We start from the raw sequence: 25,307 nt of genomic DNA on the forward strand, positions 1-25,307 counted from the left end.
TGTTTATGATTATTCACTGGTGACTCAAGGAGCCAACAGTCTAGTATTGGGTAAAAATTTGATAAAATCTAGTTTTTTCCATAGAAGTAAGAGCATAGAAAGCAAAGTTGCTTTTAGCATCTGAAAAGAATCTTGAAGGATAGTTAGGCTAGTTAGGCTAGTTTTAGAAATATCTCTTTTGTTTGTTTCTAATTAAAAATGATGCTTATTATAAACAAACTCCAAGCATTGTAAAAATACGTACTATCAGTGATGAATGTCTCCTGAAATATTCTGCCCTTGCTAGTTAACCATTGTTAACACTGTATGTATAGCCCTTCATGTCTAATGCATATACATATTAACATATTACTGTTATTTTAAAAAATTAGATCACTTTTTGCAAATGTGTTGCATAGAAAACTTTTCAGTTTTCAGTGTTTTTAAATTCTATTTTTGTACTTTTTTGATGCCTAAGATTTTAATAGAGAACAGTTTTGCTTAAAGCTTGAATAAAAATAAATTTATGCATTGTAAAAATATTTAAAATCTATTATAATCCCCTCTTACCAAATGTTGAACTAATTTTACCTGATACTAAATTGAATTTTTTAATCTCTGGATAGGATATGTCCTGTAGTCTGAGAGTAAATTATTTCATGGTGAACATGGATTTAGCAGTGAAGGGAAGGGAATTGGGGTAGGTAGGCACCAAAGGAAAGACCACAAAGTGTTTGCCTTCTTTCATATCCCAGCTAGTTGTACTTTTGTAGAGTTGCTTAAAATGTACTCTTTATAGTAGGAACTACCTACAGTATTCAATGTTGCTTTCTTTTCAATCTAGGTAACATTGTACAACACTGATCAGGATGGTAGTGATAGTCCACGCAGTAGCCTTAACAACAGTCTCTCAGACCAGAGTTTGGCATCTGTTAATTTGAACAGCGTTGGAAGTGTGCATAGTTACACACCGGTAAGTTTTGATGAAGTTAATTTGTTTGTTGAGTACTCATTTAATGCTTAAAACTAAACCTAACATAATTGAAATGCAAATAAAAAGTGAAGAGGAGTATTTCTTACTAATCAGATCATTAGCTTAGATAAGTAGAGCAGATTTCTACCTTGATAGTGTTTTAATTGGGTACTTATATTTTACCATGTTAGGTACAAATATATGGTTGTACTATGTTATATATTTTGGTTTACTTTATTTCATGTGCTTTGTGTCCAAGTGATATGCAATTGGAATAGGAAAGAGATACCTCAGTTTAAAAAAGCGATATGTGATGACATTTTATAGCCATCATTAAAAGAGACTAGAGGATGCATGTGTATATCCTTTTATTTTCTGGCTGTAGTTTTCAGAAGGGGATTCTACAAACCTCAAGGTTAGGATGACCTGGTATCCAGTTGTTAACCAGTCTTGTATTTGTAGTTTTTGTCTGGAAAACGAAGTTATGCTGTAAAGGGCCCTGTGTGAGTAGGCTTGCTACTGTGCTGATTTGGTTACTAGTTATAAGAAAATGACCATTGGGTTATCTGATACTTTCCACATCTTGCAACTCTTCTCCCCAGTGGGCAGAACAGAGCCAAGAGCCACACACCACACTGTTAATTGGTATAAATTTGATGTCACCAGATCACTCACCAGGATGAATAAATAGGTAAAAACTGATACAGGACAAAGATACAGAGTTGCGGGGGTGGGGGTGCTGATACAAGAAAATAATACAAGGGAAGCAAAAACTCAGAGAGCAGAATTAAAGGTTTCATTAAATGTAGGTAAAAAGAAAAGTGACTCTGCAAAACTGTTATCAATGCTCTGGGGAAGAGGGAATTAAAATATGCTCCCAGAATGCAGAAGAAACAGATAAATAACAGTTACATAAAAGAGGAGAGCACATGTGGAACACTGAGAGAGGTGTCCTTGAAGTAGGAACTAGAATAGCTGGTTCCAGAGGCTGTCTTCAGGAAGAATACAATTTAAAAGGGATACTGAATTCTTGGAAAAGTTAATGGGAGAAAAACCTATATCTGAATATGTCATGACATTTTAAAAATTCAGAAGTAATCATATAAATACTGTAGGAGAAGAATAAGATACATTTAGAGCAGCGGTTCTCAACCTGTGGGTCGCGAGCCCGGTGGGGGTCGAACGACCAAAACACAGGGGTCGCCTAAAGCCATTGGAAATACATGTAGGTGACCCCTGGGTTTGTCGTTCGACCCCCGCCGGGGTTGCGACCCACAGGTTGAGAACTGCTGATTTAGAGAAACACAAATCATACTATTCTTCCATAATACTAAATGCTAGAAGATAATGGAATACCTTACTCAAAATTTTAGGGAATAGGTTTGGAATTCCTAGCCAAATTCTCATTCATATGTGAAGCCAGAGAACTTTGTCCTGACCGGTGGTGGCATAGATAGAGCAGGGGTTGGGAACCTATGGCTCGCGAGCCAGATGTGGCTCTTTGGTGGCTGCAAATCTTTAATTTAAAAAAAAAAACATTCAAAATATAAAACATTTTCATGTATTAAAATTCATCCATTTCCTACCGTTCATGTTCATGTTTGCAGGTGGCTGGAGCCAATCACAGCTGTCCTCCGGGACAACATCAGATTTTTATTGGATAATGTGTAACGTACGTGGGTCATTGTATGGCTCTCACGGAATTACATTTTAAAATATGTGGCATTCATGACTCTCTCAGCCAAAAAAGTTTCCCAACTCCTGGGATAAAGCATCGACTCAGAATGCTGAGATTGCCGGTGCGAAACCCCAAGGTCACTGGCTCTGAGTGCAGGCAGGTTCTTCAGTGTGGGGTTGCTGGCTTGAGTGGGGGAATCTTCCACATGATCCCAAAGCTCACCAGCTTGGGCCCAAAGGTCACTGGCATGAAAAGCCTGAGGTTGCTGGCTTGAGCAAGGGGACACTGGCATAGCACCAGTCAAGACACGTACGAGAAGCAATCTGCACAACTAAACTAGTACAACTAAAGTGAAAGCAGCTACGAATTGATGCTTCTCACCCTCTCTCTCCCTTCTTTCTTATTTCTCTCTCTCTCTCTCTCTCTCTCTCTCTCTCTCTTTCTTTCTTTCTTAGAAATAAGCCTGTTTGTTTGTTTATTTATTTATTTATTTATTTATTTTTTGTGACAGAGATAAAGAGAGTCAGATAGGGACAGACAGACAGGAAGGGAGAGAGATGAGAAGCATCAGTTCTTCGTTGCGGTTCCTTAGTTGTTCATTGATTGATTTCTCAAATGTGTTCTGCCCAGGGGGCTACAGCTGACCGAGTGACCCCTTGCTTGAGCCAGCGACCTTAGGTCCAAGCTGGTGAGCTTTGCTCAAACCAAATGAGCCCGCGCTCAAGCTGGTGACCTTGGGATCTCGAACCTGGGTCCTCCAAATCCCAGTCCAATGCTCTATCCACTGTGCCACCGCCTGGTCAGACTCTCCCTTCTTTCTTGTCTCTCAAAAAAGAAAAAAAGCATCCTACACTTGTTTTCATGTGCTCTTACTGAAAATAATTACATAGCTGATCAAGAGATGATCAGAAGCACTCACTAATGAGAAAGTCATGATATAAAAGGACCAGCGGAGCATCAAAACAAACTGAAGATTTAATGATTTTGTTGCTTTTAAAATAATTTGAATGTAGAAAATATTGAAACCAAAAGAAATTAAAGAACATGGAGTCCTTATATTATATCACAATATATAATAAGAGGAAATAATTTAAAAACATTTATAAAACTAGGTAACAGAGGTAAGAACAAACATGTCTGTTATTCCAGTACACGTGGAAGGGTTGAACTCCTTTTAAAAGCTAGACATTGTAAACTGCTTTTCCCCTCCATTTAACAACAGATATCTAGCTGGTCATTGGGCACTCCTTAAATAACAGTGTGTTGACTGTTGGTTGGGCTTATCACATGTCCATAGGTTGAGCCTGTAAGGGTACAGTGAGCTCAGATGCAATGAGACACTTTTATTACTTATACAGACAGTATAAACTACATCAGTACGGTATCATATCCCACAGGACAACCCCAAGTCAGAGGAGCCAGGTGACAGACCCCACATGTGGTGAGTCACTGTAGTAGAGGAACAGATTCCACACTGCAGCTGTACCTTGCAGGAATAAGCTAGGCAGGCCCCTGCCTCAGTGAAAAGGGTGATGCAGATGAGAAACTGTCTCTAAGCAATTTCCTGCAAGATGGAGAGGTGAACAGGAAACTGCCCCTTGGCTGCCTCTTGCAAGATGAAGTGGTGGATGAGAATTTGCTCCCTTATAAGACCAGTCATCAGCCCATGTTTCAGGATAATCACAGTATTCCACCAAAGCTTAGGTTGTCCTACCATTGAGTCTTGCCTATGTGGCCTGTGTGTAGACATGCATCGTTACCAGAATGCCAGTGGTAGAGCCATTCTCCTACACAGAATTCATATTTTTCCATGTTTTTACAAACTCCCTGTGAACATTGTTTTGAGTGGCTGCATAAATTTACAGTGAGTGTTTGTATCTTAATTTTTAAAGCATGAAACAGATGGTAGTTGACTACTCCATTGATACAATCTTTGTGTGTGTGTGTGTGTGTGTGTGTGTGTGTGTGTGTGTGTATTTTTCCAAAGTTAGAAGCAGAGAGGCAGTCAGATTCCCGCATGTGTCTGACCAGGATCCACCCGGTATGCCCACCAGGGGGCGATGCTCTGCCCATCTGGGGTGCTGTTCTGTTGCGGTCAGAGCCATTCTAGCGTCTGAGGTGGAGGCCATGGAGCCGTCCTCAGCACCCGGGCCAACTTTGCTCCAGTGGAGCCTTGGCTGCAGAAGGGGAAGAGAGAGAAAAGGGAGAGGGAGAGGGGGAGGGGTGGAGAAGCAGATGGGCGCTTCTCTGATGTGCCTTGGCTGGGAATTGACCATGGGACTTCCACACGCTGGAGCAGATGGGCACTTCTCTGATGTGCCTTGGCTGGGAATTGACCATGGGACTTCCACACACTGGGCTGATGCTTTACCACTGAGCAAACCGGCCAGGGCTGATACAATTTTTAAGAGATAAGTTGATCTTTTTTATTTTTATTTTTAGCTTTGCTACCTTCAAAGATAATTATCTTGTAGAGATGTTTATGGTGCTTTTCTCTCCTTAACATTCCTCAAATTCTTCATCTATAGGGTGAGGCAAAAGTAGATTTACAGTTGTGAGTTTATTCTTGTATTATTATTTATCAAGTATTGTATTATTTTCCATATGAACAACTGTAAACCTATTTTGCCTCAGTTTGTATTTTGTTTTCCTCAGAACCTCCTTTGTCTTTTACTCTTCATTTCTCATTTCTCCTCAGTTTCATTTAGTTAAATATTTCCCCTAGAAATGGTGTATTGAAGTTCCTTGCTGCTCTGGGCAGTGCCACACAAACTGATCACAGTACTTACAGTATTTGAATTTAAATACATAAAGATTAATTGAATAAATGAATGAGAAATGTTTGTAGTTTCATAATATAGTGGCGTTTGAGATGAAATTGCTTATATAGAAATCAAGATGAATATTTTACAGAAACTGGAAGGGTTTCAGGCCTAGCTCATCACCTATTTGTATGATCTTGGGAAGGTCATTTACCTTCTTTGAACTATTTCTCCTCTTCTGTGGAGGTTGGATTAGATTTCTATGGTTTCTCAAGACCCAAGTTAACAATTTTGTGGTCTGTTCTTGATGTGTGCCCAGTTTAAACAGAGGATGGGAAAACCATGGACAGGAAAGTAAATAGTTCCTTTGGATTCTAGAAACTATTTTAATATTTTCAGTTATATATTTTGTGTAACAAACCAATTCTGATATAGAGCTACTAAATTAGTAGTATTTTCTTTTAATGTTAGGTGACAAACCATCCAGAACCAGTCTCTCAGTCATTAACTCCTCAGCAGCAGCCACAGTACAACCTTCCAGAACGAGACAAACAACTACTTTTCTCAGAATATAATTTTGAAGATCTCAGTGCCTCATTTCGGAGCCTTTATAAGTCAGTTTTTGAGCAGTCACTTAGTCAACAAGGTGAGGTTTGGTTTTTTTTTAATACTTTTGCTAAAGTAAATTTTATTGTAAAATGTTCTTTTAAGAATTGTTTTCTCTTAGCTGTTATATTTCCTTGATCTTGGAACATTATCGTGATGATCAGTATTGAATGCTCATTGTGCCTTTACTATGCTCTGTATATTTGTATCACAGCACAAGAATGGCAGATGAATTTAATCTTGCATGCCTATTTCACTGATTGCTAGTGGTGTCTTGGCACTATGTTGAAGAATTCTGATCTGTGCCGTGTGGGAAAGGCTACCAGGGTTAAGGATGTCTGGCATGTGAAGTGTTTTAGTGGTAAATGTTACACCACAAGGATAGATGTGCCGAGCCTTTCTATTCTGACTGGTATTAGCAAACAGATAAAACTATGGAATATGGTAGCACCAAATTTGTAACTTCATGTATGGTACTCATAAGTGAACACATTAGTTAGTAGTATGCTCTGGGTCCTTGTTTTATACAACATATTTAAGTCAGATTTTAATGCTAAAAATGATTTTGATTGAGGTATAGTATTATGTAAACCAAATGCTATTTAGTTGCTATTTCGTGTTACTGGGCCATTAGCTGCTGATTTAATTTTAGTCAGATTCATATGATAGCATCAAGGTGTCACATTTTTTTTCCCCAAAGAACACTGGTCACACATTGTTGGGAACACTACTGTTGAAGTTTTTCCTAGTTTTTTTTGTTTGAGAGATGAAACATTTTTACCACAACTCAGAGAGTTTACACAACAGTAAACAAAATATTTTAGACAAAAATCTTTCTAGAGTCTACAATTTAATACTTGTGATTGTTAGAGATTATGAGAGTTAATGTTATATACAAGTGTTATATATTACTGATTATCAATAGTTGGCATAGGAAGTTGGTTTTTCTGGCTAAAGAAAGATTCGTGTATTTTTTTAATATTTTATCTTAAATTTTCTATCTATAAAAGTACAAAAAGAACTAATATAAGACTTTGCTAAGCAAACCCAATCTTGGTGCTCATATTAAAAAAAATACTGGCTCTGAAATAAGAGTAGTGACGATTTCTGAGGCCCATCATCAAACTAAAAAAAGAGAAAGAGAGCATTGATAGGAATTCTGGGTTCTAGTCCTGGTTAAAGTCAGCTGAGTTAACTCCATCCCTCTAGAACTCAGCATCCCCCTTTGTACAGTAAAGATGATTAGATTAGATTACTGGCTTTCAAATTTTTCTCTTAGGAGTTCTTAGGTCTCGGGGAATAGAAGTATGCAGATAAGGAGGGGGACCTAGCAGGCTTCCTTCCCCGACTTCAAATATAACAACTTTACATGTATTTATCAGTTTTACATATTGGGTTTCTGAAAGATACTTTGTTTTATTTTATTTTAAAATAATTTGGGATTGGAAATGTTGGTATGGATCATATTTGAATTTCCTCTTAAAATGCTAGGACTTTATTGGAAATAGATAATGAAATAACTGCTTTCTTTCATCTTACTATAATAACTCTATAGATACTCTATCAGTGACAGTTTTCCGGGGCCAATGAAAGAACTTTTATTACCTCTTGTACCTGTGAAACCTTAACTTACCAAGTTTTAAGATTATTTTACAATGTATTCAAATATAATTTTACTATTAATGACAAGTATGAGAATAATTTTATTTTGTTTTAAAAGTTTGATTCTTTTATAAACTGACACTATGCCACAGGATTTTATTTTTCATATAGTAAAATTTTGGGGTATTTGGTTCAGCAAAATATGGTATGAACCATCCTTGAGGATATGAAAATAATTTAGTTAAAGGATCAAATGTGGCTATAGATTTATTAAAATGTCTACCTCCAAACCAAACATACATTATGTTTAATATTAGGCCAGAAATGCCATAATGTGTGTTTAATAAGTTTGTCTACTCATGATCATGATCATCATAACAGCTTACATTTACTGAACTCATCCTATAGCCTGCACTTGCATCATGACATTTTTTTTTTTTTTTGTATTTTTCTGAAACTGGAAATGGGGAGAGACAGTCGGACAGACTCCTGCATGCGCCCGACCGGGATCCACCCAGCATGCCCACCAGGGGCGATGCTCTGCCCCTCCGGGGCGTCGCTCTGCCGCGACCAGAGCCATTCCAGTGCCTGGGGCAGAGGCCAAGGAACCATCCCCAGCGCCCGGGCCATCTTTGCTCCAATGGAGCCCTGGCTGCGGGAGGGGAAAAGAGAGACAGAGAGGGAGGGGGGGGGTGGAGAAGCAAATGGGCGCTTCTCCTACGTGCCCTGGCCGGGAATCGAACCCGGGTCCCCCGCACGCCAGGCCGACGCTCTACTGCTGAGCCAACCGGCCAGGGCCGCATCATGACATTTTTATATTCAACTCTGTGATGTAGATACTATCACACACATTTCTAGTTGAGGTAATTGTGGCTTGGAGAGGTTAATAATTTCCCAGAGTTTCCAAGGTCAGTGCAGAGACTTTAATTCCTACTTTCTGGTGCTGTAAAGTGTGCAGTCTTAACCCCCAAACTGTATCTCAAGAATGTCCCACAAGAGTAATGAAAAAGAATAGTGGAGGTGGCCCTTTTGTTTTGCTTAGTCTTGACTCATCTTTTTGAAACTCAACTCAGATACTGCCTTTTCAGGGAAGGCTTCTCTATATCTCCAGCCCCTTCTTTCTTGAACTGGCTGGAAGCAGAGTCTGTGTGTCTCCACTGTGTACTCTTGCCTTAGTACTTAATGTTGGACATAATCTCTTTAAGTGTCTCTCTCCCACTACACCATAAGCTACTTGAGGGCAGGGAGTGATGGTCTTATTGTTCTCAGTTACAGAGCCCAGTGTATGGTGGATGTTTTATTAGCACTTGTTAAACTAAACCAAAGTTGCTTTTGACAACATAGACCTTTGCTGTCTGAATAATTTTGCAAATGCTTGTCATAAAATACAACAGATCTGACCATAAATGATCTTGCTTTTTCTGTTTTTAGGTTTGATGAACATCCCTTCTGAAACTTCCCAACAGTCCCATACTTCGTGTTCCTATCAGCATTCTCCTGGCAGTACAGTGAGCGCTCACCCACACGGCAACCAAAGCAGCCTGTCCAACAGTCACGGCAGTGGCCTCAACACCACGGGCAGTAACTCAGTTGCACAGGTCTCACTGTCTCACCCGCAGATGCACACGCAGCCGTCTCCGCACCCGCCCCATCGACCACACGGTTTACCACAGCATCCGCAGCGTCCCCAGCACCCAGTCCCACACCCACAGCCACACAGCCAGCTCCAGTCCCCTCACCCCCAGCACCCCTCTCCACATCAACACATGCAGCATCATTCGAACCATCAGCATCAGGCGTTAACACATCAGGCACCCCCACCCCCACAGCAGGTATCCTGTAATTCTGGTAAGTCTTTGTCTCCTGACTGTTTGGCTAACTGTGAATTAAGATCTGTTCTTTGTTATCTGGGGACTTATCTGTATTTACAACCAACCCTCTTTTATCTGTCTGCTTTTATGTTTCCTTGCTCTACTGCTATAGTTGTAACTCATTTAGTCCATGGATTGACCTGGAGACATTTTTGTTTAAAATTTATTATGGCAATGCAGGCAAACTCAGCAACCCTTGTAGGTTTTGGTTTTAACTCTTGTTTTGTCCTTCTGGAAAGCAAGTGTTTTGTGAGTACTGTTGATCCTTGAACAATGCAGATGTTAGAGGCTCCAGACCATCCTCCCCAGTTGAAAATCTTTGGTTTTTGACTCCCAGTCGTACCCCAGGATCCATGGGAGATGGTTCGAGGATCCCCTCGGATACCATAATCCATAGATGCTTAAGTTCTTCATGTAAAACGGCATAAAACAAGGCACCACATCTGTGGATTCCCAACTAGAGATTGAAAATACTATTATTTTCAATAGTATTCCTGGTCAGTTCCTGACCTGTGGTGGCGCAGTGGATAAAGCCCGACCTGGAACACTGAGGTTGCTTGTTTGAGAAACCCTGGGCTTGCCTGGTCAAGGCACATACAGGAGCAACTATGATTTGATGCTTCTCCCACCCTTTCTCCCTCTCTCTCTCTCTCTCTCTCTTTCCTTTCTAAAATGTATAAATTAAAAAAAATATTATAAAAGAAAATACTATTTACTGTATATTTATTGAAAATAATCTGCATGTAAGTGGTCCCACACAGTACAAACCTATGTTGTTCAAGGATCAGCTGTCCTTGGAAGGAGAATGAAGTACACAGTCTATCTGTAGTCCATTATGATTCAGTGGTATAGAAGAAAGAGCATTGATTTGAATCTCATTATGGCTCTTACGACTTTTGGTGTATAACTTACCTTTTTTTAGTCTTGTTATTTTCTTTAAAAATGAAAGTACACTGGTATACAGTGTTGTTATAAGGGTCCTAGTGAGAATACAAATATGAAATGCCTAGTCTGGTACCTTGTATTTAAGTATTCAGTGAATGTTCCCACTCTTTCATTTTTTGCTTAATTTGTGCCAGGTATCTCATTCTATGGTATTTTGCAAAGAAGAAAGCGTTTTTCTTATCCTGATGTTTTGAAAATCTGTTGCTCTTCAGATAGGTCTTGGTGGTTTATGGTGAGATGCTTAATTGACATTGCTTACAAACCAAGCAGTCTTTGTATTGCAGAGCTCCAAGGGGTGCACAGACACAGACTGCAAAATGAATGGGGCCCCAGAATACTGCAAAGCTGGTTCCTTCTCTCAGCTGGCCTGGCTGACCACTTACCAGCCATGTCACTTGAGGTTTTTATCCTAAAGAAACAGTTGCTAAGTGCTAGACAGTACTAATTCTTACCATAAAAAATTGACCATTGTTTCAGGCAGTTAAACTATTGTCAGGGAAATGAGCTTTAGTTAGTGCATATTCTCTCTTATATTCTGATTTTACTTTAATTCTTAAACTTTTCTAAAACTGTTTTCTTATTTACAACATGGAAAAAATAAGGTTTTTGGGGGGAGTATTAAATGAGATAAAGTACAAAGATGCATAGCAGGGTATTTGGATTTGGTGACTTTCTTTTAACAATTTATTTTGTTTTCCATTACTAATTCTTTTTTTTAAATGTGAAGAATTATTATTAGTATTAAAGATTTTATTTATTGATTTTAGAGAGAGGAGAGAGAGAGAGAGAAGAGGGGGAGGAGTGGGAAGCATCAACTTGTAGTAGTTGCTTGTCATATGTGCCTTGACCAGGCAAGCCCAGGGTTTCAAACTAGCGACCTCAGCATTCCAGGTCATTTCCACTGTGCCACCACAGGCAAGTCAGGCCGTTACTAATTCTTAAGTAGAATAAAATCGAGAATAAAATTGAAAATTGGGTATAGTTTCTGCCTTGATGGCTCTCTCTCCGAAAACATCCTGAAGTTATTTTTAGATCTATGCCCAGAAGAAAAGATACACATATATTATAGCCCCCTTTTGTAATTCTTAGTTCAATTACTATTGCCTGCCTTTTAATGTCTAGACATTCTTCAGGTATTTAAGCTTGTTTTTAATATGATTTTGAGGATTTACTAATGAGCATAGAGACTAGTATCAGTAGAAGGCTGTGATGCTGTGGTCATACCTTTCTTTTTAAGTCTAATGACTGCCAAGAGAGAAAAAAGTACAATTACAGTTGAAAATAATCCACAATGTGCCCTTAATGGCCTGCTGTCCCAGTGGCAGCTTGCCAAAGGATGAAGATAGATTTTCACCTTGGGAGTTAGGGAAAATTGTTAGTATGATAATAATTCGTCTTCTTGAATTATAAATTTGATTTATAAGATGAAACTAATAAGTAGGTTGTCTTTAAAAGGGAAGGAATAGAGGGAGCTCACAGGTTTGAGTACCCATTTTGTGCAAGATAATTTAGATATATTATCTCACATTATTCTCTTAAATCATTATGTCCTGACCTATCAGAGTTTAGAGCCTGTAGCACCAGTTATTCTAAAAGGACTAAAATTAGCAAACATTTACTGAGTGGGTAGGGGTTTACTCAGCCATTCTCTGCAGAGATGGCTTTCTTTTGTATTCCTAAGTCAGCAGTTATTGTAGGATCAGAAAGTCTAATAGACTTGAATGTTTGTGGCTCACTTGAGGCATTTAATTTTTTCCCCCAACAAATTTCTTGTTGTCTCTGGTTCAGTATTTAAATTTTAAAAATTCATAATTGGCAGAATTTTGTAAATCAAGTAGCTAGTAGTTGATAGAGTTACTTGTGATGTAGCAAAAAATCCTTTTTATTAGTCCTTATTTTCATCCATCCAGGAGTGATCCTGAAGACAGAGTAGTCTGGGCAGTAGTCACTGAATGGAGGACATTCTTTATCTACTTGGCCCTCTCTCATTGAGTGCAGCAGCTCTTGTCCCATGCCTCTGGGTGGTGACCGCTCTGCTGACATAGGGACTGTGGAGCCTTAATGCTTCTGATGATATCACATCAGAGAGTTCTGTTCCTGACTAGAAATGCCCTGGTTTGGGCTCAACATTGTTTCTTATAGAAGTTGCGGCTCTATCCCTTGCTACCTTCACGGGAGAACTGTGTTAAGGCATTTCTCATTCTTGAGGTTGCTTTGTAAGAAATACCTCTTGCCCTACAATTTAATTTACTTCCCTTAAGTCAGTGCTTTAAGTTATACTGCACATTGCTTCTAAAGGTGTACTTGCCTTTAAGTTACAAAGAACATATCTCTGAAGGTCACAACAAGACAAGAAAAGAAACTTTATATGGCAGGAAATACTGACTTGTGTGACTTGTCCTGCCCGGTCATTTATTTTTAGTGTAATTAAATTTGACAATTTTCGGATACTAGACTAGAGTTTGGAATCCCTGGGTTCAAGTCTTAGATTCATTATAGTAACCTTGTTAAGTTGTACCACCATTCTGGGTTCAGGGTTTTTTTCATTTTATTTTGTTTTGTTTCATTTGTGAAATGGAAATAATAGCCTTCCTACCTGTCTCAGAGCAGATTACTCCAACACATGAAGTAATGGGTGTGCATCCATTTGTAAAACGAGATAGGGATCTGCCAGTTTCAGGAATGAGGTCAGCTCATTGTCTTCCCATACCATATACTTCAGACTTACACTATCCAAGATTTATAGTGTCAATATTATTTTTATAGGTGTTTCAAATGATTGGTATGCAACACTTGATATGCTAAAAGAAAGCTGTCGAATTGCTAGCAGTGTTAATTGGTCAGATGTAGACCTTTCACAGTTTCAAGGTGAGTATTAGTTCTATTTGACAAGTAACCAAATACACATCCTGTTTTCTCTGGTAGATTATAAATTTCTTTGTAATAGAAATAAACATCTTCTTAAGTGTCTTATTTGTTATTGGTAGTATGCTTAAAAGCAACACTTTGCAAAATTCATAATTAAATCTTTTGGACAGTTGAAGCAAAGGGTCAGAGACAGTTCTGAAAACAGTTTGGCCACATTTAAGAGAATCATACTTTGAATAATTTTATAATGTCATTCTTTATTGTGTGGACAAATCACTACCAGTGGAAATTTTGAGGGCTGAAAGAAAAGAAAATTGTCTTGCTATTTTCCTTGCAATATTTACAGAACTGTGCTAACTGTGTATTTCTGATGTTTTTTCTCATAGGTTTGATGGAGAGTATGAGACAGGCAGATCTCAAGAACTGGTCTTTAGATCAGGTTCAATTTGCTGATCTCTGTTCTTCTCTTAATCAGTTCTTTACCCAAACTGGCCTTATCCATTCACAGAGTAATGTTCAGCAAAATGTCTGTCATGGTGCCATGCATCCAACAAAACCTTCCCAACACATTGGAACAGGTATGACTTTAATTATCTTCTTGATCTTCTCTTTTCACGAAATTTAGTTACTGTCTGAGGCAACTTGGTACATTGTTATTGGTGACAGTGATCCATTTATATTGTTTAAGTTCTAAGAAACAAATGAAATCAAATTATGTATTTAAGGTACTATATCTTAGAAAAATTGAGAGAAAGAAATTATTTTTTGTCATGATGTATGTGATTATTGTTTACAATTGACTTTGTGACCTTTTAAGTTGTCAGACAAGAATTAAATGTCTTCAAGATACATACATTTTAATAAGAACATAGTTATGAAGTTGGATCAGTTTAAATTTGTATATACTGATAATGAAAATCTTATTTTTATATATCTTCTAAGAATGTTAAACAAAATTAAAGTGGAAAGTTTACTTGAAGAGTGAACACTATGGTATGTAGTCTCTTTGATGTTTTACTTTGGACTCAAAATTTGTGCTCTGTATTTAAAAAAAAGTTTTTTAAGATTTTTTTATTTATTGATTTTTAGAGAGAAGAGAGAGAGAACGAGGGGTGGGAAGGAACAGAAAGTATCAAGTTGTAGTTACTTCCCATATGTACCTTGACTGGGCAAGCCAGGGGTTTCAAACCAGTACAGTGTTCCAGGTCAATGCTCTATCCACTGGGTCACCACAGGCCAGGCAGTCCACCTACATTTAAAGTAGTTTCTTTTCTGTATGACTTATAGCTTCTTTTGTCCCCAGTTTCCTGCATTATATTGTCTTTTGTGTTTAGTTGATATTTTTATAATTAAATGTTTAAACTTTCAAATTTCCTTTTGTGTACATTCTATAGCTCTTTTCTTTGTGATTACCATGAGATTTAATTTAATATTTTAAAATTATAACACTAATTTGAATTTATATCAATGTAAATTTTATAACACATAAAAGCTCTGCTCCTTTATCCCTACCCCTGTGGTTGCTAGTGTCACATCTTTATACTTCATGTACCCCTAGAACATACACTAATAATTCTTTTGAATATCCCAGTCTCCTAAAGTAGAAAACAGTACAAGGGTTTACAAACCAAAATTATAATTATACTAACTTTTAGAAATTATATTAGTCTCTTAAATCATGTATAAAACAAAAGGTAGAGTTACAAATTGTTATACTAATACAAGCTCTTATAATTACCCATGTATTTACTTTTACTGAGATTTTTTTTTCCATATGGGTTTTTTTGTTTGTTTGTTTTTTACAGAAACAGAGAGAGAGTCAGAGTGAGGGATAGACAGGGACAGACAGACAGGAACAGAGAGATGAGAAGCATCAATCATTAGTTTCTCATTGCGCATTGCGACACCTTAGTTGTTCATTGATTGCTTTCTCATATGTGCCTTGACCGTGGGCCTTCAGCAGACCAAGTAACTCCTAGCTTGAGTCAGCGACCTTCAGTCCAAGCTGTTGAGTTTTGTTTGTCTTTTTTGGTTTGTTTTTTTTTTGTATTTTTCTGAAGCTGGAAACGGGGAGAGACAGTCAGACAGACTCCCGCATGCGCCCGACCGGGATCCACCCGGCACGCCCACCAGGGGGCAGCGCCCTGCCCACCAGGGGGCGATGCTCTGCCCACCAGGGGGTTGATGCTCTGCCCATCCGGGGCGTCGCTATGTTGCGACCAGAGCCACTCTAGAGCCTGAGGCAGAGGCCACAGAGCCATCCCCAGCCAGCGCCCGGGCCATCTTTGCTCCAATGGAGCCTTGGCTGCGGGAGGGGAAGAGAGAGACAAAGAGGAAGGAGAGGGGGAGGGGTGGAGAAGCAGATGGGCGCCTTTCCTGTGTGCCCTGGCCGGAAATCGAACCCAGGACCCTTGCACGCCAGGCTGACGCTCTACCACTGAGCCAACTGGCCAGGGCCAGCTGGTGAGTTTTTGCTCAAACCAGATGAGCTCACGCTCAAGCTGGCGACCTCGGGGTCTCGAACCTGGGTCCTTGGCATCCTTGTCCAATGCTCTATCCACTGTGCCACTGCCTGGTCAGGCTCCATATGGTTTTGAGTTACTGTCTAATGTCCTTTTTTACTTTTACTATGCAGGACTCTCTGGAGCATTTCTTTCAGGGCAGGCCTTATGGTAATGAACTTCCTTAGCTTTTGTTTATCTGGGAATGTTTTAATTTCTTCCTCACTCTTGAAATGACAGGTTTGCTGGTTATAGGGCTCTTGGTTGGCACTATATTTTCTTTTAGCACTTTGAATAGATTTGCCCATATCTTTTGGCTGCCAAAGTTTATCTTTGGCTTTTTGAAAATTTGATTATAATGTGTCTGGTGTGGGTCTCTTTGGCTTCAACTTACTTGGAGTTCATTGAGCATCTTAGATGTTTATGTTCTTGTCTTTCATCAAATTTGGGAAGTTTTCAGACATTATTATATATTCTCTCTGCCCCTTTTTCTCTTCTTCTTCTGGGACTCCCACATGCATAGCTGGTCTCATTGATAGTGTCCCACAGGTCCTTGGACTCTGCTTTTCTTTTTTTCTGTTACTCAGTCTTGATAATTTTTGTTGTCCAGTCTTCAAGTTTGCTGATTCTTCTACCTATTCAAATATTTCTTTGAATTCTTCTAGTGAATTTTTCATTTTATTGTGATTTTTTAATTCCAGAATTTCTTTTGGTTTCTTTTTACTGGTACTTTCATTTTGTTCATTTATTATTATTATTATTATTATTATTATTTTCTTTCCATTTTCCTTTAGTCTTTTTTTTTTTTTTTTTAATAAATTTTTATTAATGGTAATGGGATGACATTAATAAATCAGGGTACATATATTCAAAGAAAACATGTCTAGGTTATTTTGTCATCAAATTATGTTGCAAACCCCTCGCCCAAAGTCAGATTGTCCTCCGTCACCCTCCATCTAGTTCTCTGTGCCCCTCCCCCTCCCCCTAACTCTCTCCCTCCCTCCCTCCCATGTCCTCCCTCCCCCCCCACCCTTGGTAACCACCACACTCTTGTCCATGACTCTTAGTCTCATTTTTATGTTCCACCAATGTATGGAATCATGTAGTTCTTGTTTTTTTCTGATTTGCTTATTTCACTCCTTATAATGTTATCAAGATCCCACCATTTTGCTGTAAATGATCTGATGTCATCATTTCTTATGGCTGAGTAGTATTCCATAGTGTATATGTGCCACATCTTCTTTATCCAGTCTTCTATTGAAGGGCTTTTTGGTTGTTTCCATGTCTTGGCCACTGTGAACAGTGCTGCAATGAACATGGGGCTACATGTGTCTTCACGTATCAATGTTTCTGAGGTTTTGGGGTATATACCCAGTAGAGGGATTGCTGGGTCATAAGGTAGTTCTATTTGCAGTTTTTTGAGGAACCACCATACTTTCCTCCATAATGGTTGTACTACTTTACAGTCCCACCAACAGTGAATGAGGGTTCCTTTTTCTCCACAGCCTCTCCAACATTTGCTATTACCCGTCTTGTTGATAATAGCTAATCTAACAGGAGTGGGTGGTATCTCATTGTAGTTTTGATTTGCATTTCTCTAATAACTAATGAAGCTGAGCATCTTTTCATATATCTGTTGGCCATTTGTATCTCTTCCTGGGAGAAGTGTCTGTTCATGTCCTCTTCCCATTTTTTTATTGGATTGTTTGTTTGTTTGTTGTTGAGTTTTATGAGTTCTTTGTAAATTTTGGATATTAGGCCCTTATCTGAGCTGTCGTTTGAAAATATCCGTTCCCATATAGTTGGCTGTCTGTTTATTTTGATATCAGTTTCTCTTGCTGAGCAAAAACTTTTAATTCTGATGTAGTCCCATTCATTTATCTTTGCCTTCACTTCTCTTGCCATTGGAGTCAAGTTCATAAAATGTTCTTTAAAACCCAGGTCCATGATTTTAGTACCTATGTCTTCTTCTATGTACTTTATTGTTTCAGGTCTTATATTTAGGTCTTTGATCCATTTTGAATTAATTTTAGTACACGGGGACAGGCTGTAGTCGAGTTTCATTCTTTTGCATGTGGCTTTCCAGTTTTCCCAACACCATTTGTTGAAGAGGCTTTCTTTTCTCCATTGTGTGTTGTTGGCCCCTTTATCAAAGATTATTTGACCATATATATGTGGTTTTATTTCTGGGCTTTCTATTCTGTTCCATTGGTCTGAGTGTCTATTTTTTTGCCAATACCATGCTGTTTTGATTACCGTGGCCCTATAATATAGTTTAAAGTCAGGTATTGTAATGCCCCCAGCTTCATTCTTTTTCCTTAGGATTGTTTTGGATATTCGGGGTTTTTTATAGTTCCATATAAATCTGATGATTTTTTGTTCCATTTCTTTAAAAAATCTCATAGGGATTTTGATGGGAATTGCATTAAATTTGTATATTGCTTTGGGTAATATGGCCATTTTGATTATATTTATTCTTCCTATCCAAGAACAAGGAATATTTTTCCATCTCATTGTATCTTTTTCGATTTCCCTTAACAATGCTTTGTAATTTTCATTATATAGGTCCTTTACGTTCTTTGTTATGTTTATTCCTAGGTATTTTATTTTTTTTGTTGCAATCGTGAAGGGGATTATTTTTTTGAGTTCGTTTTCTAATATTTCATTGTTGGCATATAGAAAGGCTATGGACTTTTGTATGTTAATTTTGTATCCTGCGACCTTACTGTATTGGTTTATTGTTTCTAATAATCTTTTTGTGGAGTCCTTCGGGTTTTCGATGTATAGGATCATATCATCAGCAAAAAGTGATAGCTTTACTTCTTCTTTTCCGATATGGATGCCTTTTATTTCTTTGTCTTGTCTGATTGCTCTGGCCAGAACTTCTAGCACCATGTTAAATAAGAGTGGAGAGAGTGGACAACCCTGTCTTGTTCCTGATTTAAGGTAGAAAGTCCTCAGTTTTATGCCGTTTAATAGGATGTTGGCTGATGGTTTATCATATATGGCCTTTATCATGTTGAGATATTTTCCTTCTATACCCATTTTTTTGAGAGTCTTAAACATAAAATTGTGTTGTATTTTATCAAAAGCCTTTTCTGCATCTATTGATAAGATCATGTGGTTTTTGTTCTTTGTTTTGTTGATATGGTGTATTACGTTAACCGTTTTGCGTATGTTGAACCATCCTTGAGATTCTGGGATGAATCCCACTTGATCATGATGTATTATTTTTTTAATATGTTGTTGTATTCGGTTTGCCAGTATTTTGTTTAGTATTTTAGCATCTGTATTCATTAGAGATATTGGTCTGTAGTTTTCTTTCTTTGTGCCATCCTTGCCAGGTTTTGGTATGAGGGTTATGTTGGCCTCATAAAATGTGTTTGGAAGTATTGCTTCTTCTTCAATTTTTTGGAAGACTTTGAGTAGAATAGGAACCAAGTCTTCTTTGAATGTTTGATAGAATTCACTAGTATAACCGTCTGGGCCTGGACTTTTATTTTTGGGGAGATTTTTAATAGTTTTTTCTATTTCCTCCCTGCTGATTGGTCTGTTTAGGCTTTCTGCTTCTTCATGACTCAGTCTAGGAAGGATGTATTGTTCTAGGCATTTATCCATTTCTTCTAGATTGTTGTATTTGGTGGCATATAGTTTTTCATAGTATTCTACAATAATTCTTTGTATTTCTATGATGTCTGTGGTGATCTCTCCTCTTTCATTTTGGATTTTATTTATTTGAGTCCTGTGTCTTTTTTCCTTGGTGAGTCTTGCCAAGGGTTTGTCAATTTTGTTAATCTTTTCAAAGAACCAGCTCCTTGTTTTATTGATTTTTTCTATAGTTTTTCTGTTCTCTATTTCATTTATTTCTGCTCTGATTTTTATTATCTCCTTTCTTCGGCTGGTTTTGGGTTGTCTTTGTTCTTCTTTTTCTAGTTCCTTAAGGTGTGAAGTTAAGTGGTTTACTTCGGCTCTCTCTTGTTTGTTCATATAGGCCTGAAGTGATATGAACTTTCCTCTTATTACTGCTTTTGCTGCATCCCAGAGATTCTGATATGTCGTATTTTCATTTTCATTTGTCTGTATATATCTTTTGATCTCTGCGCTTATTTCTTCTTTGACCCATTCATTTTTTAGAAGTATGTTGTTTAGTTTCCACATTTTTGTGGGTTTTTCCCCCTCTTTTTTGCAGTTGAATTCTAGTTTCAAGGCTTTATGATCAGAAAATATGCTTGGTACAATTTCAATTTTTCTAAATTTGCTGATATTGTCTTTGTGGCCCAACATATGGTCAATTCTTGAGAATGTTCCATGTACACTAGAGAAAAATGTATACTCTGTCGCTTTGGGATGAAGTGTCCTGTAGATGTCTATCATATCCAGGTGTTCTAGTATTTCGTTTAAGGCCACTATATCTTTATTGATTCTCTGTTTGGATGACCGATCTAGAGCCGTCAGCGGTGTATTGAGGTCTCCAAGTATGATTGTATTTTTGTTAGTTTTTGTTTTAAGGTCAATAAGTAGCTGTCTTATATATTTTGGTGCTCCTTGGTTTGGTGCATATATATTAAGGATTGTTATGTCTTCTTGATTCAACTTCCCCTTAATCATTATGAAATGACCATTTTTGTCTCTGAGTACTTTTTCTGTCTTGTAGTCAGCATTATTAGATATGAGTATTGCTACACCTGCTTTTTTTTGGGTGTTGTTTGCTTGGAGTATTGTTTTCCAGCCTTTCACTTTGAATTTGTTTTTATCCTTGTTGCTTAGATGTGTTTCTTGTAGGCAGCATATAGTTGGATTTTCTTTTTTAATCCATTCTGCTACTCTGTGTCTTTTTATTGGTAAGTTTAATCCATTTACATTTAGTGTAATTATTGACACTTGTGGGTTCCCTACTGCCATTTTATAAATTGCTTTCTGTTAGTTTTGTATCTAGTTTGATTCTTCTCTTTTGTTTTTCTATCATTTGTTTTTGTTTGTTTGTGTTCCATACTTCTTTCCTCTGTTGCTACCTTTTTTAAGTCAAGTGTTTTTGTGGTGGTTTTTTTAAGGGTGGTTACCATTAAGTAATGAAAAGGGTACCTACCATATTCATTGTAGTACCCTATCTTATAAGTATTTCTGCACTTCATCATCCTTTGCTACTGTTAATCTCCATCCTTTCCCCCCTTTTTTTCCTTTGTTGTCACAGTTTAAGTTTGGTTTTATTGTGTTTTTGGTGGAGCTGTTACTTGTGGTGTTGTTTTCTTTTGTTCTTTGAATCTGGTTGGAAAACCCCCCTTAGTATTTCCTGGAGTGGGGGCTTTCTGTTGATAAATTCTCTCATCTTTTCTGTATTTGTGAATGTTTTTATATCTCCTTCATACTTGAAGGATAGCTTTGATGGGTATAGTATTCTTGGCTGAAAGTTCCTCTCTTTCAGGGCTTTAAATATTGGGGTCCACTCTCTTCTAGCTTGTAGAGTTTCTGCTGAGAAATCTGATGATAATCTAATAGGCCTTCCTTTATATGTTGTACTCTTCTTTTCCCTGGCTGCCTTGAGAATTTTTTCTTTGTCATTGGTTTGTGTCATCTTTATTATGATGTGCCTTGGAGTGGGTTTGTTGGGGTTAAGAAAACTTGATGTTCTGTTTGCTTCTTGAATTTGAGGCTTTAGTTCTTTCCACAGGCTTGGGAAGTTCTCGTCTATTATTTGTTTGAGTATATTCTCCATTCCATTTTCTTTCTCTTCTCCCTCTGATATACCTATTATTCTTATGTTATTCTTTCTGATGGAGTCAGACAATTCCTGTAGGGCTTTCTCATTTTTTATTATTTTTGAGTCTCTTTCTTCTTCTCTGTGTTGTGCCTCAAGTTGTTTGTCTTCTATTTCACTAATCCTATCTTCAATCTGGGCTGTTCTGTTAGCTAAGCTTGTTACCTCGTTTTTCAGCTCGTGAATTGAGTTTTTCATTTCTGTTTGATTTGTTTTTATAGTTTCAATTTCCTTGGTAATATATTCTTTGTGTTCATTGAGTTGTTTTCTGATCTCCCTATATTGCCTTTCTGTGTTTTCTTGTATATCTCTGAGTATTTTTAAGATTTCTATTTTAAATTCTCTGTCATTTAGCTCCAAGGCTTCCAATATGTTAAGTCTTTTCTCCATAGATTTTTCCACATCTATTTGTGTTACCTCTCTTTCTTTTGTATCCATAATATTCGATTTCCTCTTTCTTATTGGCATCTGAGGGTGGTCTTATTGATAGCACACAGGCGCACTCCCTGGCGGCTTGAATGAGCGTCGCTGCGGTAGCTTCCTCCACACCCTCGTCTCTCAGATTCAAGTGATAACAGTCCTTTTGCTTTCAGTTTGTGTGGAACTCCGGAATGCTCCGAGGATAAATTTTTCTGTTTCTAGTTGATAAATTTGTTGTGATTTAGGGGAGAGCTGTCAGACTCGCTTCTCACGGCGCCATTTCTGTGACGTCACTCCTTTTCCTTTAGTCTTTAAGCATCCTTAGGCAGTTGTTTTAAAGCTTTTGTGTAGATCTGCCCTCAGGTGTTTTTCAAGGAAGGTTGCTGTTAATTTGGTTTTGCTTTTGCTTTGAGTAGGCCATACTTTCCTGCTTATTTGTATGCCTTTTGATTTTTTTGGCATAAAGGAAGCTCTTGAATCTAATAACGTGGTACCTATGGAAACCAGATCCTCTCCCTTCTGCAGGGGTTTGCTGGTTTTGTTACTGTTTTTGTTTTTTTCCTTTTTTTTTTTGATTGCTATAGGCTGTTCTTATGTCAGGTTTCAACCTAAGGTTTAAACTTATGCTCTCTCTCTCTCTCTCTCTCTCTTTCTCTTTTTTAATTAAGAGAAGGGGAGATAGTGAAACAGACTGCCACATGTGCCCCAACTGGGATCTACCTTGCAAAACCTGTCTAGGGCTGGTGCTGAAATCAATCTTACTGTCTCAGGTCTATGTTCAAAACAGCCAAGCTTTTCTTATCACCTGGAGCAGACACTCATACCAATGGAGCCACTGGCTGTGAAAGGGGAGGAGACAGAGAAAGGGGAGAAGGAAGGGAGGAGAAACAGATGGTCACTTCTCATGTGTGTCCTGACTAGGAGTTGAACCTGGGATTGTCTGCAGGGGCCAACACTCTATCTAACCATCCATCCGGGGCCAACTTAAGGTCTTCTGAGGTCATCTTTGAGCCTGTGCTTTTCTCCTGGCATAGGTGGTCACTTTTTAATTTCCACTTAATATGCAGTTGTTTTTCAGTGTTCTAGTCTTTAATGTCTGGCTCCCAAAGGGGGAAGAAAGAGAAAAATGAAAGGCAAAAGAGGCACCAGTCCTTAAACTCTGCTGGAAATCAGTTCAGCCAGAGAAGAGGGGCTTGCAGCATGGAGGGGAGATGCAACAACCACGGACATCCTCCTTTTTATCTGCATCTCTGGGATAGAAGCAACAGCCATTGATGCGAGTACAGATCCCCAGTGTTTGGGAGACACTGTCCGTGCCTTGCCTGCTGTGTGTAAACTGTTTCAGGAACATGTGCATAGCTGTCTGTTATGGGGGTGCTGGGATGATAGGTAGCTCCTGCTGTGCTCAGAGCTGAAATTGATCAAAATTAACTGCAATTTACTATCCAAACCTTCTGCAGACTCCAGATTTCCAGAGTAATTATATCATATTATTCCTCCAGTACAGTTTTGTCTAGGTTAGGAGACAGATTCTTGGTCTTCCTATTCTGCCATTTTCCCAGATTCTACCCTGTATTCATTTTTAAATAGTTAGATCTATATAAGTCAACATATATTTTCACTTCTTTGCCTTTTTCCATTTTATCTTTTTATCATGGATAGCTTATCTTTTTTGATCCTCTGATACAGTCTAAGCTCATAGTTTGTGCCTTTTTGGATATATCACTTTCACTTTTTCAACTTGCTTTAAGTCCTAGACCAAGTGCACCATTCCTTCTGCCCTTTGTCCCTTGGTTTCCCTTTTCTATTTTTTCTGTTTTCTTTCCCTGTTAAAGCAAAATTGTATCTTCTCATCTGACATTATGTCAGTCAGCCTTAAAAGTGCTAAGTGAATCTGAATGGTTAATATGTAATCAGTATACATTTATGTTGAGTGGTGGGCACCTTTGTGGCTCCCAGATTGTTGCCATCAGCAGCTCAGGGAGTTCTAGGAAGACAAGTGGAAGACAGTGTGGGTCAATCTTAAAACCATTTCAAAAGGTCATTATACCTGTTAGCCAGTAGCTCCTTTCTGAAATTGTAAAATTATGTGGTGAAACAAGACTTTCTTCAATTTTGTGACCTAAATCTCTAAGAAAGGTTCAAGTATACCTTTTGGTTTTGGAACTTAGTATCCTCAGCACTAGAAAAGCATTGTCCATCTACTGCTGTTCTCTGTCATAGTGGCCAAGCACCTCTTCTGGATTCTCTTCAGAGATCCTGGGTTATTTTCCTAAAGCCCTTTGCAGTCATCTCTTCTTGATCCCTGACCTTGATTATTTGGTTCTAGTCTATGATTTTCTTAATTTTTTTTCTGTCATCTTTTCTTTTTATTGCTAACACCTTTCTATTTTCTAGGTTCTTAAAGTCTTTATTGCTTCTCAGTACTGCTCCATTCACAGTTTGTTCAAAGCAGAACTAGAGTTTTTCCTCAGTTGGGTTTCCTCTCCCAACCCCCTCCCCCTTTAGTCTTTTCCTGCTGAAGCAAAAGAACTTTAGCCAACCCTGTCCTGCCAAGCCTTCTTGGCCTCTGCAATACTTTCTCTGATCAGCTTTGGTCATCTAAGCATCCATCACCTCATCCCCACTGATGTCTGTTCATGAATATTCAGATCATTTTTTTTCTTTTATTCCTAGTCTGCTTCTTTTAAGTCCTACCTTCTTTTTGTCATTCTTTTATTTTCTTCTTATATTCCTTTATCAGATTCATTTATACATCTCACTTCCCTTACCCCCTAATAATTCATTGCCACATTTGTTTAGAAATGTAGTGTAAAGAAGGGACTTCAGAAAGCTCTTAATTTTATTCTTTAATAGGTAAGGAAACTAACCCAGATAAAGTTGCTTGATTAAAATTACAAAGTTCATTTAGCTATAGGTCTTGAGTCCTTGAATATAGTCTTTCTATAATCTTCAAACTTTCTCTGTCATTTCTGTCTTCAGGACTTTCCTTTTGTTAAATACTCTTTTGGGCTCCTAGAGACACCAGACATCAGTGTTGTTTGTAATGTGTTAGTATGGAAGGGGTAAGGAGAAAAAGATGATATAGCACCGTATATTATCTCTTCTTCCTAAGTTATTTTACCTGTATTTACAATTTGCGTTGCCTAGTAATGTTTAAGTCCTCTAGCTGTGCTGTTCTTAATTTGATGCTCTGCTTAAAGGATATTTATATAAGGGCAGGGGTACATTCATTTAGCAAACATGTTATTCTGTTTCTTTACCTGACTAGGTATTGTGCACTAAGAATAAAGAGGTGACTTTAAAATAGTCCCTAATCTCAAGGAGCTCACAGCCTGATAGGTGAG

General features: G+C 38.0%; 1 protein-coding gene across 3 annotated transcripts in view; it reads left to right on the forward strand.

Moving 5' to 3' along the window:
- Nucleotides 1-25,307, forward strand: part of FOXJ3 (forkhead box J3) — a 168,126-nt gene that overhangs the window by 133,730 nt on the left and 9,089 nt on the right. For all 3 annotated transcript variants that reach the window (XM_066269480.1, XM_066269479.1, XM_066269481.1), the window contains 5 exons: nt 824-952; nt 5,864-6,038; nt 9,032-9,448; nt 13,183-13,284; nt 13,671-13,862. In XM_066269480.1, the coding sequence (XP_066125577.1) occupies nt 824-952; nt 5,864-6,038; nt 9,032-9,448; nt 13,183-13,284; nt 13,671-13,862 (1,015 nt within the window). The remainder of the gene's footprint in view (nt 1-823; nt 953-5,863; nt 6,039-9,031; nt 9,449-13,182; nt 13,285-13,670; nt 13,863-25,307) is intronic.

Source organism: Saccopteryx bilineata, chromosome 3, assembly GCF_036850765.1.
Source record: "Saccopteryx bilineata isolate mSacBil1 chromosome 3, mSacBil1_pri_phased_curated, whole genome shotgun sequence".
NCBI lineage: Eukaryota > Metazoa > Chordata > Mammalia > Chiroptera > Emballonuridae > Saccopteryx > Saccopteryx bilineata.